This window comes from Plutella xylostella, chromosome 3 (assembly GCF_932276165.1).
Source record: "Plutella xylostella chromosome 3, ilPluXylo3.1, whole genome shotgun sequence".
Lineage (NCBI taxonomy): Eukaryota > Metazoa > Arthropoda > Insecta > Lepidoptera > Plutellidae > Plutella > Plutella xylostella.
In genome coordinates this window covers 870577-885663 of record NC_063983.1, presented here as the reverse complement: position 1 = coordinate 885663, position 15087 = coordinate 870577, and the positions used below count along the sequence as shown (strand labels likewise).

Below are 15087 nucleotides of genomic sequence, written 5' to 3'. Positions count from 1 at the left end.
TTGCGTTCTGTTCCACTCCCACACTATACTTAACTAAAAGTTTAATCAGAACACATTTAATAATTTATTCATGTTTCTATTCAATATGTAGTATACACGGTTCAAAATACGATTCACTTGTTCAAGTTGATTGTAGCATATTGTAGGTAGTAAGATTAAAGATAATAATAAGTTACTTTTATTGATATGAATACAAATTTATTTACACACACAGGACTGTACCTATGTAGAATAATCATTTGGATTATGATTAACCCGTAAAGATGCATTTACAATCACGCAATCCTTACTAATAATATTATAAATGCGAAAGTAACTGTGTCTGTCTGTCTGTCTGTCTGTCTGTTACTCTTTCACGCCAAAACTACTGAACGGATTTGAATGAAATTTGGTATACATACGGTCTAGACCCTGGGAAAGAACATAGGCTACTTTTTATCCCGGAATTCCCACGGGAAAACTTTTTAAGGCGAAGCGAAGCGCACGGGAACAGCTAGTCTCAAATAAAGTAAGTACCGGCGTGTCGTTTCTGACCCACACGGAACGATATTTTAATACGAACTAGGTAGAGTGTCTGTGCTTAAGACACGTAACGACACATAACACCCCACTTATACCACTTATTTCGAATTAGCTCGGTTAGAAGATTTGAGACTTTATTCATTGGTACGGTCAGGTGCAAAGAAACCTGACCCCCTCTCATACTAACAATGCTTCTGAGGGGGGTCAGGTTTATCTGCCCCTTACTGTACTATGGTTGTTATTAGGTTTATGGTGAACTTACAACGTTTTCACAGCAAACAAAATGAGGACAGTTTTTCGCTTTGTTTTTGTATGCAACTCACCATCTTGTATGTATATTGTTACTCTAAGTGCACGCGGAACCACGAGTGGGTCACGGGGTGGACAGCCTGCTCAGCCTGCAGGACCTGTTTACAGGAATGTGCAGCACGCTGTATTTACTAATAAAAACGTAAGGGCAGGCGTGGGAAACAGCCTCCGGAGGTTTAATTATAGAAGATGATGGTTGAAGCTTTGAATGTACTTAGAAATATTATGTGGTTTCAGATTTATAAAAAGTTTGAAAAGATGGCTTTGAAGTTTTTTATACTGAATGTCCCTGGTTTGAGGAATAAGAAATCTTCCCGATATGATATACCAATATTTGACTTTCATTAGAATGGTGTAATTTTAAAAACATATATTTATTTATTTAACTAAAAGAAATAAATATCATCAAATTTATTAATACGTATTTCGTGCAACTTTTGTATCCATCGAACGGTTTTAAAGGCTTTTTCTGGTGATAAATCACGTACAATTTAATCCAACTGTGGATTTTGCAATTCAAATTAAGTAGAACCAAAAACAATTAATCAAAATAACCGCAAAACGAATGTTAAAACTTTAGTTTTGAACTAAATAAATGAAAACATTATGAATGATATTAAACAAGGCACGTAGACGCGATGAAATTAATTAAAGAGCTTCTTGTACAGTAAATCTAGCGAAGGTACCTACATACCATAATTTCATCAGCGTGCAAAGCTACGAAATAACTTAGTTAACGCTAAATAAGTAGAAGAACTTCGTTATAATCTAACCTAACCAACCGATATACAACACTGTCGTTTAACTTTTGAACGGCTCAGCTGATTTTGATAAAATATGGCTTAGAACCCTTGAAACAAACATATCAAAAATCGGTTCAGCTGTTTGGGAGCTATGGTATCACAGACAGATACACAGACGCGTTAAACTTATACATTAGTCTATGCTTATATACCATCTCTCTATATAATATATATTATCTGAATTGTATGAAATTTATACACACACATAGGCACCTACGTAAAATGGTATGTTACTTACAGCAAAGTTATAATGATTAAACATTTACCTAATTTGAGTGGCGTTTAGTTTACCCACTCCAACTTGTGATTGTTTGATCAAGTATTGTGTTTGCTCGCCCGTAGTTATAAGTGGTTTGTAGTGTAAGTAGAGATGGTAGAGACTACATAAAATGGAAATCATGAATACGATAGTAAATACACAAAATATTATTTAATTTAGCATATCGTATATCGACATTGTTGTTTGGTCGCGCCAAGATATGAGATACACGAATATATGGGTTTTATAAATTGTTTGCCTACAAGAACACACGGGTAGTGAATCGAACCTTCCACCTCAGACTCTAAAACGCTCTGATTACACCTTCGGATCCTCAACAACACGCATCCTCAAATCACTTCATCCCTAACGGCTAATTAGTATAATTATAATTAAAGTAAGCGTCCACCTTTCGGCATTATAGACAATAACGTCCGCATCGCATTCAGTATTCTTTGTATAAAAATTAACACAAGTGCATCCTCTTCATCAGCATTGACGAAGCTGTATCTCCATACATTTATGAAAATCCGTGGACGCTTACGTTTAGAGGAAGCTTTAGCCTAGGTATTAAAAATTAAAATCACTCTTACCACGAAGGAGATAAAGGCGTGGGATGAATCCAAACTGTCCTTTACTGTGCCAATAAAATTGCAAATAATGGTATCCAAACTTTTGTAGCAATTTTCAGGGAAAACCTTTATTAGTCTTTTGGGAACAATAAGTAACTTACTCTGCAGTAAAACAATTTATCGGATTGGGTTTGTTTTCAGTTCTTATTTTGACCAAAATATTTTAAGAGTAGAGTATAGCACTTGCTCGTCCATACAAAAAGAGAAAACGTTTTACTACCCCTAAATATTATCCAATCTCCATGATTTTTTAATATGTTATTGACACAAGGAATAACTAGGTTTATAGGTTTTCCTTTTTTCAAAATTTTCTATAGATTCAAACTTATAGGCACCTCAAATAATGTTTTTTTTGTGATTGCGACATTGTTGAATTAAGCCGTTTGTGGATCAATAACAACGTATTTTTTTAAAAAAAGCGAAACCTATAAACCTAGAATATATTAAGCTGAATCGATTGACACTAAAATCAAAGAGATTGGTTGATATTTAGTTAGTGTAAAACGTTTTCTCCCAAAACCAGAATTTCATCAAGAAAAGTACCTATTGTCAGTCCCGAGCTGCAGTGCTCTCTATCGCACGATTGAAGGTCGGGGGGGGAAGCAAAGCACACGTACGATAGGGATGTCCATAGTGAAGTCGATAGTAGAGATGGGATCCCGCCTGCGTTATCGATATCTATAGATATATACAGGATGTCCCATGTTAAATTGCACATCCGAATCATAGTGACACAACTCGTCATTCTAAACATCTTTTGTTTTAAGTCTTCTTTCTTAAAGACATCTTCCAATGCATTGGTGAACAGTTTCGGAGATATCACATCCCCCTGTCTCACTCCACGTTGCAGTTGGATAGGTCTTGTCTTGTGGTCCTGTACTTGGACAGTCATAGTAGCGGCATTGTACAGACATCTCAACACCTCGATATAGCGCCAATCGATTTGGCATCTCTGCAAGGATTCCAAAACTGCCCAGGTCTCGATGGAGTTGAAGGCTTTTTCATAGTCCACAAAGGCTAGACACAGAGGCTGATTATACTCTTCGGTCTTCTGTATAATCTGCCTTACTGTGTAGTACAATATACCACATTGTACTAAAGCCTTTTCGAAACCCGGCCTGCTCTGGGGGCTGAAACTCGGATAACTTTTGGGCAAGACGGTTCGTGATAACCCTTGAGAACAGCTTGTATACATGGCTTAAAAGCGAGATCGGTCTATAGTTCTTCAGAAGGGTTTTGTCACCCTTCTTAAAGAACAATACCACGACGCTCTCAGACCATGCCTCCGGTGTAATGCCATTGTGAAGAACCGAATTGAGGAGCCTCTGGAGCTGTTCGAGGATTGCAATACCTCCAGCTTTCAGAAGCTCTGTAGTAATTCTGTCTTCACCCGGAGCCTTGTTGTTTTTAAGCTGCTCAAGGGCTATCCTAATCTCGCCTATGTCAACGTCAGGGATGTCGTCAGTGTAGTGGCGTATTAGTGGCGCTCTGGAATCGGTGAGCTGAGCCACAGACTTCTGCGCGTGTGAAGCATAAAGTTGTCCGTAAAAACCTTCGATTTTTCTGCAAGAACCTCCGGCTTAGAGGCAACGATATTACCATCTGCAGACCTCAATTTCGTCAAGTGGCCTCTCCCAAGTTGCTGAACGAAGACTTTTGACCCCCGATTTTGCTCAATTGCTGCTTCTATGGCGCGTGTGTTGGAGCGACGGAGATCTCTTCGTATCAGTTTCTTTATACGCTTGTTGAGTACCCGTAGTTCTGACGAAGTGTCACCTGCCGACGGAAATTCGCGTCTCTGCCTCATAAGCTCGAGTGTCTCGCTTGAAAGTTTAGACTCCTTGCTTTTGCTTCTCATGCTAAAAGAAATAAATACTAAGACAACTCAACATTTATAAACAGCCCCGAAACTTTGTTAGTAGGTACTTATAAACTTAATTTTTTACAAAACTATCATAATGTTTTTTAGATTCACTGCATATATAGATCTAAATAACCTTACATACAAAATGATAGTCCAAGTACCGGCAAAAGGTCTATTTTCCAATCATCAAAAATCCATTTTATGTACTTACCTACTAACTCGTTACTAGGTAGGTAATTACCTACATAATAAAATACTTACTCACATCACTAGTCCAGTCAATAAATGACTCAAAATAAGGTGTAGAGTGCGTCAAATTCAAATTCAAATGGTTTAATCGACGTAAAATTTTACAATTATTTGTCGATAGTCATCTACCACCATTTCACAAAGGCCCCGTCATTGAGAAGGAAAGAAATGGCGAAAGAAACTCCTCGAGCATCTTTTCAACTTGTTCCTTATAATCTATTACAATTTTTACTTATACCTAGTACCTACAATTTTACTTAAGTACCTAGTGCGTGAGCAGGTAACTAAGCGATTCCTTCAGAAACTTGTTCAGGGGGCTTAGGTTGTTAACATATCAAAAGTCCTGACTCCTAGGTGATGAGCGGGGGGGAGGAGGGGGGGATAAAGGTACGAATTTTTGGTTTTTAGCTTATATCTCGAAAACGGTGCATCGGAGAGAAATATTTTCGACTAATGAAATAAAGTTCTTAAAATTATCTAAAACTTTTATATTTTATGTTTTTTTCTAATTCCTAACCGTTTTCGAGCTATTACCCTCGGAAAAAGTTGAAATTTACAAGAAAAATGTATTCATGTCAAAACATTCATAAACATCATCATATTGTCTAAACCTATTGATAAATGAAAAAAATGAATAGAAAAGAAGTTGTTGATTTTTAAATTCCCTTTTAGAATATATATACATATGCTGGTTAATGTCCAACCCAAATAAAGGTACAGCTATTTTACTCACACTTAACCTTACTAATTCGGTGAGCTATGTCAGTGACTTTACCAAAATGCAAGTTTAAAATAGCTCTAACTTTAGGCGGGTTGGACATTGACCAGCATATGTAATATATTCTAAAAGGGAATAAAAAAATCTACAACTTCTTTCCTCTTCATTTTTTTCGTTTATGAATTGGTTAAGACAATATGATGCAATGTTTATGAATTTTTTGACATGAATACTTTTTCTTGTAAATTTCAATTTTTTCCGAGGGTAATAGCTCGAAAACGGTTAGTAATTAGAAAAAAACATATGATATAAAAGTTTTAGATAATTTTAAGACCTCCATTTTAATAGTTTATAAAATTTGTCTCCGATGCACCGTTTTTGAGATATAAGCAAAAAACCAAAAATTCGTATCTTTATGCCCCCCTCCTCCCCCCCGCTCATCACCTAGGAGTCAGGACTTTTGGTATGTTAACAACCTAAGCCCCCTGAACAAGTTTCTGAAGGAATCGCTGAGTTACCTGCTCACGCACTCTACACCTCATTCCTTGACTGGACTACACATGAAATTATCACTAATTACTTATACTTCTTTCTATTTATCTTCAATAATTTCAAGTTTCGCTCACAAGTCACAACTAACAATCACAACACAGAAATAATAATATGAAGGTAAGACGAAGACACTCCGTGTTTGGTCGCAATTTCTCGCCAACCGGCGCGGCGGCGGTGGCGCGGCGGCGGTGGCGGCGCGGCATCGGCAGCGTCCATCGATGTGTGCGTGACGCTACTTGCATGTGTGTGTGCGGTGCCCGGCGCGGGCGAGTGCACGAGCGACAGCAATACTTTTCCTAAATACCTATTTCGCTAGAATCGCGAAGCTATACTCTCCTCTTAACATGGGAAATGTAATTGGTTTCTAAAGTAGCTAACATAATTGTTTTTGCTCAGTACCTACTGTAATTAGAATTCAGATTCTGTAGGTAATCTTCATTCAGACAACAACGTTTTAATTACATCACGTATGTCCTACTTAGATACTTTCTATTTATTCAGAAGGGGATATATTGTACAGATCCCTTTTTTCCGAGCCAAAGGTGTATAGATTCTATGTGTACCTATTGTATATACGAGTAGGTTATATGCCTATCTCCTATTGAACACGTCCCCTTTTAATAAGTATCTAACAGTAACCGGGGGCTAATTGCGAGATTACGTTTCCTGGTAGTGCAGATTAAGAACGCACCGCTATATTCTGGTAGGTGCTAAAAGTAAGTAATTACAAGTACATCATAAAACAGCGTAGGTACCTACTTAGATTAGAAATTTAAAGTACTAATTACTTACTTACAAATACAATAGAGGTTTCTTAGTGTTTCAAAATTGCCTGCTTTTTCCGCTGAAGTAAAAAAGTCAAAAAAAAAATTGATTCTACTTGATTTACCTACTTAGGTTTTCAGATGGTTTCCAAATGTACTGGAAGTAGGTACATAACCAACAATTATTGTAAGTACTCGGATATGTGGGTTTGATGTCCCTGCTGATCCTATGTAAGATCCGTGTACCCTCTCAGAATAAGGCACCGAGACCACCTTATAACCGACAAGATAACCAGGTGGAACCTCATTAGTTGACAGCAGCCATCGTAGCGAGCTCATACAGGGTGATGCAAAACTAGGGTTTCTGATTTCTCGACCTGTTTTCGTTCTCGAGCTTCGAGAATTCTCGAGCCCAAATTCTCGAGTCTTCTCGAGTCTCGAGCCTTTCTAAGAAGACCTTTAGAAAAAAGCCTTATTTATTTAAAAAAACACAAATTCTCCTTTTTTTACTTATACTCTACTAATACTCATAATAAGCTGTCTAGCTAGCTACTAATTACTAGTACAAAGTGGGCCAAAAGTAATCACCCTATTGGAAGTTGCTCTCATTTGTACAAATGGCCGCCAATTTCAAATCAGTTTTGATATTGGTGTACTAGACAAATGCAGAATACAAGTTCAGAAGCCGTGGAGTGATATACTCCCAAGAACGCGGAATAATTGTGTTTATTCAGTTTTAGGGTCGCCTTTTTTTCGTTTTATCTGTAGCATTTTGCCCGATTTAACCTTTTCAGACGGAGGTTTTTTTTAAGTCCCGTGTTTATGTGAATAAGCCCGTGTCTCTGGAAGCCCTTAAGGACAGCATTCGATACGAGTGCGCGAATCTCTCACCCGAAGTTTTCGCTAAAGTGATGAGAAATGCCATAAAACAAACCCGGCAAATCAATTGTGACGGCGCTTATTTGGCCGATAGGTATCATCTTCTCGACTTTACCAATAAAATTGTAAAGGTTCAAATAAACATAATTAAATAACAGAATCGAAGTTTTTCATTTAGAATAAAAATGAGAGCCATAAAACATCGGATAACTTCTTTTGGTCCACCTGAACAGTACGTAACTATTACTACGTTATCTTTTAATGATTCATTGGTATTATCAGTACAGCACTAGCTTAAATGGAGATGAAACATAATAAATCATAATACACGCGCATGGTATGCGTGTGTGTTGTTAAGCGGCGTAGGAAAATTCGAATTTAATATTTTTTATTTTTATCTTAAGGCTCGAGAAATTCTCGAGTCTTCAGATTTTTTTCTCGTCTCGAACCAAGCCGAATTTCTCGAATCTTCTCGAGCTCGAGAATTCTCGAGCAGAAACCCTATGCAAAACGAAAGGAGTTGACTCTGTTTGTCATTGTAATACACTTTTGTTTTGCCACTTAAAGAGAAAGAATGATTTTAGTAATGTGCAATAGACGTAAAACATTTTTTTTATTACAAAATACCCTCTGAGTTTTTTTAAGCAGGAAGCAGTCAACCTCCACTACGAGACAGTACTAGAAGAAGAGTCTTCCTCAAATTTCAGCTTACCAAACCCATTTTTTTACATTCTGTATGTAAGGGAGCTTTTCTACATGTATAGTATGCAATACTGAGCAACATTCATTATGGCACCTATGAAATCGCAATAAATATATACAAATCATATTGGTTCTAAGCCAAATTACAGTTACAAACAGTTACGAGTATTAACTTATTATTAATTAACACGTCAAGAACAGCAGCAAAAACTATTAAAAGCTTGCACATACGACTTCTGTAAGTAGAATTTAATCCATTGCGGACCGGTTTGTAATGCTAAATTATATATCAATCAGATTGGAGCAAAATACAAAATAATTAGCAACTTGCCAATCATTAGTCACAGATCTCACAGTACAGCTTAGACAGGTGTTCCCAAAGTGTGCACCTCGCCATTTGGGTATTTCGACAAGATAGAAGCCGAAGATTAATATTATATTATTAGGTATTTTATTTTTATTTGTTAAATATATAAATAGTTTAGTACAAGCAGATAAGGTATATTTAAACTTCTCAGTACTTAAAGTTTTTAGCCGAAAATTAATATTTAATTGGCCATGGCAGGAAAAAGGTTGAGAACATGGTATGGAATCTTCCTATATCAGTCGTACTGTACTACTAGGACTTATTAAATGTAGGTAAAGCTGCCAAATTGATTTACTCTTTTTGGTTTGAATTATTAGCTTCAGCTTATTTTATTCGATGTTATGTACAATTCATTACTCATCAAGAATTGCAAGTAGAACACAAATTTGCTATTCATAAAATATTTTCCCCTGAATGAGATGTAGGTAGTAGTAGTGGTACATACTAGTGATGTAACGAATATTCGCATTCGCATTCGCATTCGCGAATATTCGCATGTTTTTGGATATTCGCATTCGCATTCGCATTCGCAAAATTTTGTGCGAATGTTTTGCGAATGTCAGTATTAATTAGAAAAAAAAAACTATTTGACAATAATGGTACGTTAAAAAATCAAAATCCATTTGTTAATAACCTTTTTATTACAAGTAACCTTCTTAATTACATTATCAGTCTTTCTTTATCATTTGGTATTATTTATTTATAATGATAAATCTGTCGAATGAGTTCGTATCCGCTTGGCAAATCTCGGAACAAAATTGAGACTGCGTTCTGACACGCGCTGAAATCTATTAAAACACCCGTAGGTAATAGGGTTCAGTCAGTGTCACTGTCGGCCTTATTATTATATTGTGTGAGAACCGTTATACTCTCAGAAACCGTACCGCACACAGTCGCTATGTGTCGTAACAGTTACGGGGCTAAATAAAGTGTCATCATCATCATCATCATCACGACACATCACGTCCCCACTGCTGGGGCACGGTTCTCCTTCCATTGAAGGAAGGGGTTTAGGCCTAGTCCACAACACTGGCCTAGTGAGAAAGTTGTCGGGTAAGTGGGCAACCCGACTGTCAGGCTAGTCAGTCTACAAACTAGGCTTAAGAGGAGTATACTTTCGCGATTCTAGCTTGGCTAGTCTGATTCGGAATGAGCCTAGAACAGATCGTACTTGGTTTAATACAAGACTGCCACTAAACCATACAAATGGCGCCAAATTTGAACACAAACTGAATATTCGCATTCGCATTCGCATTCGCGAATATCGATATCAGATATTCGCATTCGCATTCGCATTCGCGAATGTTCAAAAAGACACATTCGTTACATCACTAGTACATACATACGAATCTATGAAAAAAATATGCAATTTTTTTAAAAAAAACTTACCATTTGTAACGGAAACTGCTAACAATTTATTACTTACTTCTAAAGTCGAATTGCATGGTGAGTAAGTACCATTGATAAACTCTTAGATAAGTACTCTACCTTTATAAAAGTGAAAATGTTTTTCATTTTAATATTATTTATAACTTTCATTCACGGTATAACATCAGATTGCGTGTTTAGCGCCAAGACTATGCCGCCTTATTCTAACAAAGCGAGATTATAATCCAAGTTAATGTAATGATAATAATGAGCACTTTTCAAGTTCAACCGTGATATTACACATGAGGGCATAAGGCGAGTATAATGTTGCTAGTTTTCACTATTATACTTTATACTACTCATACTGTACGATACGATCACATGTAGGTAGGTAGGTAGGTATACATTTATGTAAGTACTAGCTGTTCCCGCGAGCTTCGCTTCGCCTTAAAAAGTTTTCCCGTGGGAATTCCGGGATAAAAAGTAGCCTATGTTCTTTCTCAGGGTCTGGACCATATGTATACCAAATTTCATTCCAATCCGTTCAGTAGTTTTGGCGTGAAAGAGTAACAGACAGACAGACAGACACAGTTACTTTCGCATTTATAATATTAGTAAGGAAGTAAGGATAATTAGTGACTACTTATGTAGGGTAATTTTATGATGAAAGTAAAACCATAGAGTAACATCTACATAAAGGTAGTAAGGTACTTATCTAATTTCATTAAGTGTACCCTCTCCTTTATAAAACTTCTTTCTAACTCATAATGAGAAGTCCTGAAGCTGGAATCCAGCAAGTATTCCTGAACAATAGACATTGCGGGACGAGCGACCCACTTATTATTTTCTATCTACTGATGATAAAAAGGGGTCATTTTTCCGAATTTTTAATACCCGTGGAATAAAAGTTTTTCAGAATGACTTCCTAGGTTTACCTTTTCGGCTTACGATAACCCTATCGCATAGAGGAGCAGTTTTTTTTTCGCAAATTTCCATACTTTGAAATAGGCAAACAAAGTTGTCCAGGAGTCAGGATGACCCCCCTTTGGTCTTAGTATACCACTTTTGCAACAACCTGTTTAACAAACTGACAACTAACCGAAACCACGAAACATAATCTTAAAAAACCTCGAAGTACCCAAATATGACATCCAATTCCGAGAACCGTTAGGACGTCCCTCATCAACATGCGACGCGAAGGAAGATGACCGCGCGGCCCCGATACCCTCGAGCCAACGACAGGTTCATGTAACATTTCAGCTAAGTACTACGAGTTAGTAAATCAACTTGTTTAGTGTGCAAAATAAAATTAGAAGGCCGGCTGTGGTCTTTCAGAAGCTGTTATTATTAAGGGCTCCGCCCATTGGTAAAGTAAAGGCGTCGCAACGGCTTTAAGTCGCAGCCAGTCATGGGACAAGTAATATGAAACAATAACATTATTATAAGAACACTAGCTGTTCCCGCGCGCTTCGCTTCGCCTTAAAAAGTTTTCCCGTGGGATTTCCGGGATAAAAAGTAGCCTATGTTCTTTCCCAGGGTCTAGACCGTACGTATACCAAATTTCATTCAAATCCGTTCAGTAGTTTTGGCGTGAAAGAGTAACAGACAGACAGACAGACAGACAGACAGACAGACACAGTTACTTTCGCATTTATAATATTATTATATTATATTATATTATATTATATTATATTATATTATATTAGGATTAGGATAAAACCACAAATTGAGCCTACAGCACCTCGATGACACAGTACAATGCAACCACTGAATCAATGAAGCAGTTAAGCAGTGACCCCGATACTCCATACAGGTTCAAGGAAGATGGGCAACTCCTCATTCAGGTTTTATAGCAATTTATGTCCCCACAAGTGTAGTCTTACCAGTTATATGGAATCGACTTTATGGCAATACCGTGTGGGATGTCGGTGGATGCGCAAATAAAGATATGGAGTTATTATAGCTGTGGCACCTAAAAGTAGGTTGGTTGGTGTGTATTCGATTACTTTCTGGCATAATCATAAGTAATATTTAAGTACTTTGCAGTAATAACATAGGTTCAGTTATGTTTAGTGAATACGTACCAAATAGCAATGCAATTTGAATTATTCAGTAGTTAACTGTTTTTATTTCTATGAACAGTTGACCGCCAGTTGATTAGGTTAGGCTCACAGATCTGCCTATGAAGAAGGTTTTTTCTTTAACTAGCCCTAAATAAAAGAAGATGAAATATGTACCACGTCGGTTTCAGATAACAATAAGGTATTATTATTCTTCGTCATTACTAAAACCTTGTTTTCCTAATAAACACTTGTTTCTTTAGCAAAGGTCCAATGTCGAACTCTGGCTATGATTGCATCTGACCTCATTTCGCTTTTTAAACAATTTACAACATTCCGTTTAAAAGTACAGTAAATACGTCAAGTACAGTAAAATTACCTAGTGAGTAGGTAGAGGTACTCGTGAGCAGCAGTTAACTCAATCAGGTTTCACAGCCGTCAGATTGTGGTCGCGTGGCAGCCTGCGGTTTCATTAGGGATGATTGCTGACCTAAGATTAACAATATACCAGCCAGATGGAAGAAACGTAGCCAGTGCTAAAGAAACGTTTCGAAAAATAAGACCAACTTCTACCACTGAGATCTTATTTTGAATTAGTTCGGTTTGAAGATTTGTGACCTTATTCATTGGTACAATGTGTGTCATTAGGTTGAGCTGAAAACGGTTTGACAGTAAACAACAACATCTTCTTCGTATATTGTTAATCTAAGTTGCTGACAAACTAGTTTCTGCCTACATGTTATGCCGTATGGTTGAGTATGTCCGAAGGGTCTATATCGGGTATACCAAAGGCTACGAAATTTGTATTAAGTAGGTAGGTACTTACCCCATTTACATCTGCATGAGACCAAAAATAGGTTTCCGCGTGTAGGAGTTTAAAGCTAAACGTCCACCTACAGTATCGTACGGAAAAAAACGGCGTCTGTAATGCCGATGAAGTGAGCGATTTCTAAACAATGAATACTAAATGCGATGCGTCCGTTGCTTACGATCCCGAAAGGTGGATGCTTACCTACCTTAAAGTTTCCTGATGGCTTGATGTTTTCTTCAAGACTAAGTTTAAAATTAATTCAAACCTTGCCAACTCTCCACATCCTTTACCCAGAAGCGTTCTAAAACTTTCAAGTGCTAATCATAAGGGATTGCTTGGTAAGTGCAACACATGTTAGGTCTAGACTTTACGCTGAACCTAGATTAAACCTAGCGTGCATACTTGCATGGGTGTTAAACTTCAGCCAACTTGGCTAACGAAGAGGCAAAGTGGCATAGCAGTGCTTGTATAATTAATATCCAATACTAAACTAAAACTTTAAGGTTTAAATTTTGTTGCTTACGTAACTAAGGAAAAGGTAAGGTAAATATTCACAGTACTTAAGTAGAAGTTAATTAATTTCAGTAAGTGCCTTCAAGATGTGGGAGATACGTCCATAAATTACAATGTTTTGTGATACCTACGGAGCTGAATTTTAATAATAATAAGGGCGGGAGAATAATCTACTTATAGAAAAAGCTTAGGAATAGCTACCGGGCGGCGCGGCGGTGGCGTGGCGCTAGTAATAGTAACCATGGCTTCCTTTCTGTATGTTCATTATATGCTTCCACATCAAGGGAATCGACAAACTGAGAACAACTCTTACAAAATTGACGTGGGTTTTACAATTAAGTACAAATCTTTTGTAAAAAAAAACAATTTTAGGTAAGGAGGTACATAACTAACTACCGACATCCGTAAATTTGGTGACCTCACGCAAACGAACAATTTGCGTCCGTTTAATGTAAACTACGTTGTTGATTATACCATTATATGCAATTATGTACTTGGGGAAATGTTTCTTTTACGTTAAACGTTCTACTCAGGAAGTTGGTTTATATGCAGGTCATATGTACTGCAATCCAAGAAAGTTTACCAAAATTACCTGAGTAGGTACTTATACACTCACGGGCAATGAAAAAGTTCCATTGAGAAAATCATCAAATTATTCCTAAAGGAAAAACTAACTTAATTACGCTTTTTGTAATATTTAACTTCATTTATGGTGTATCAGAATATTACCAACTAACAACGTTAATATTTTGTTCACTTTTCCTATTATTTTTTTTTTAAATTGGGGTCTTCTGAACATTCTGAAGTCTGCATTTTGTAAATGGAACTGTTTCTTTAATTTATTTCGTGATTTGGAGTAGGTACCTGCCTAATCGATAAAAAATATCGAAATAACGAAGAAACTTCACTGTAGAGGTAATATTCTATGGTTACCTATGGTGGTAGGTAGGCGTTGTAACACGTTTGGTTTGGTAAAATTAAAATTGTGAGGTAGACATGAGGTAGAAAAATAAAATAAGTATTTACCCGGCGGAAAGAATCCTCGTCCACTGGCTGCATCAGTGGAGTTCTCACTATAATCCTTGAGTTTGTTCCCGGACACATGTCTGAAGTCTTGCACTTTCCTTTTCACTTTTATTTTGAAACTATCACAGGAACACACCAACACCAATATCACTACGAAAATAGCGATCAACTTTTTGCAACTAATCGTATTAAATAACATTGTACTGATTTCATAATTACTAACTAAAATAAACCTTTATCTTTGGCACAGATTTTATTAAATTTAAAATTATTTTGTTTGTGTAAAAAATTAAAAGTTGCGAAATGTTTTTCCCGCGTTTTTGCAAGTCCATTTTGATCGCGCACGCGCGCTTGCGTCTGTCGACTGAGGCACGGGTCGCGCGCTAACAGCCAGCGCGGTGACCGGCATTCTGGCCTTTAATGAAAAAAAAAAAAAACAAAAACCGTATCGAACCACCAGACTTTATCATTATTTTATGGTGAAAGGTGGCGATTGTGAATGCAAACTTTTGATTTTATTTGCGTCGTCTAGTTTTACAAGTTCCGTGGCCTAAGCTGCTTTCTAATTAGGTGTCGCATATTGCGGTTAGTATGAGCAGGATGTGAGGGTGCTTTTACGTTTTGTAGGACGCGCCGGTTACGGATCACTCGAGAAATCGAGACGCGTCGTTCATTGAATTATTTATTTG

The 15087-nt window shown here is 37.1% G+C and overlaps 1 protein-coding gene across 2 annotated transcripts in view; it reads right to left on the bottom strand.

Moving 5' to 3' along the window:
- Positions 1 to 15007, bottom strand: part of LOC119693499 — a 46214-nt gene extending 31207 nt beyond the window's left edge. For both annotated transcript variants that reach the window (XM_048622447.1, XM_048622449.1), the window contains exon 1: positions 14399 to 15007. In XM_048622447.1, coding sequence (XP_048478404.1) covers positions 14399 to 14597 — 199 coding nt within the window. In that variant the 5' untranslated portion in view covers positions 14598 to 15007. The remainder of the gene's footprint in view (positions 1 to 14398) is intronic.
- Positions 15008 to 15087: the final 80 nt, after the last annotated feature.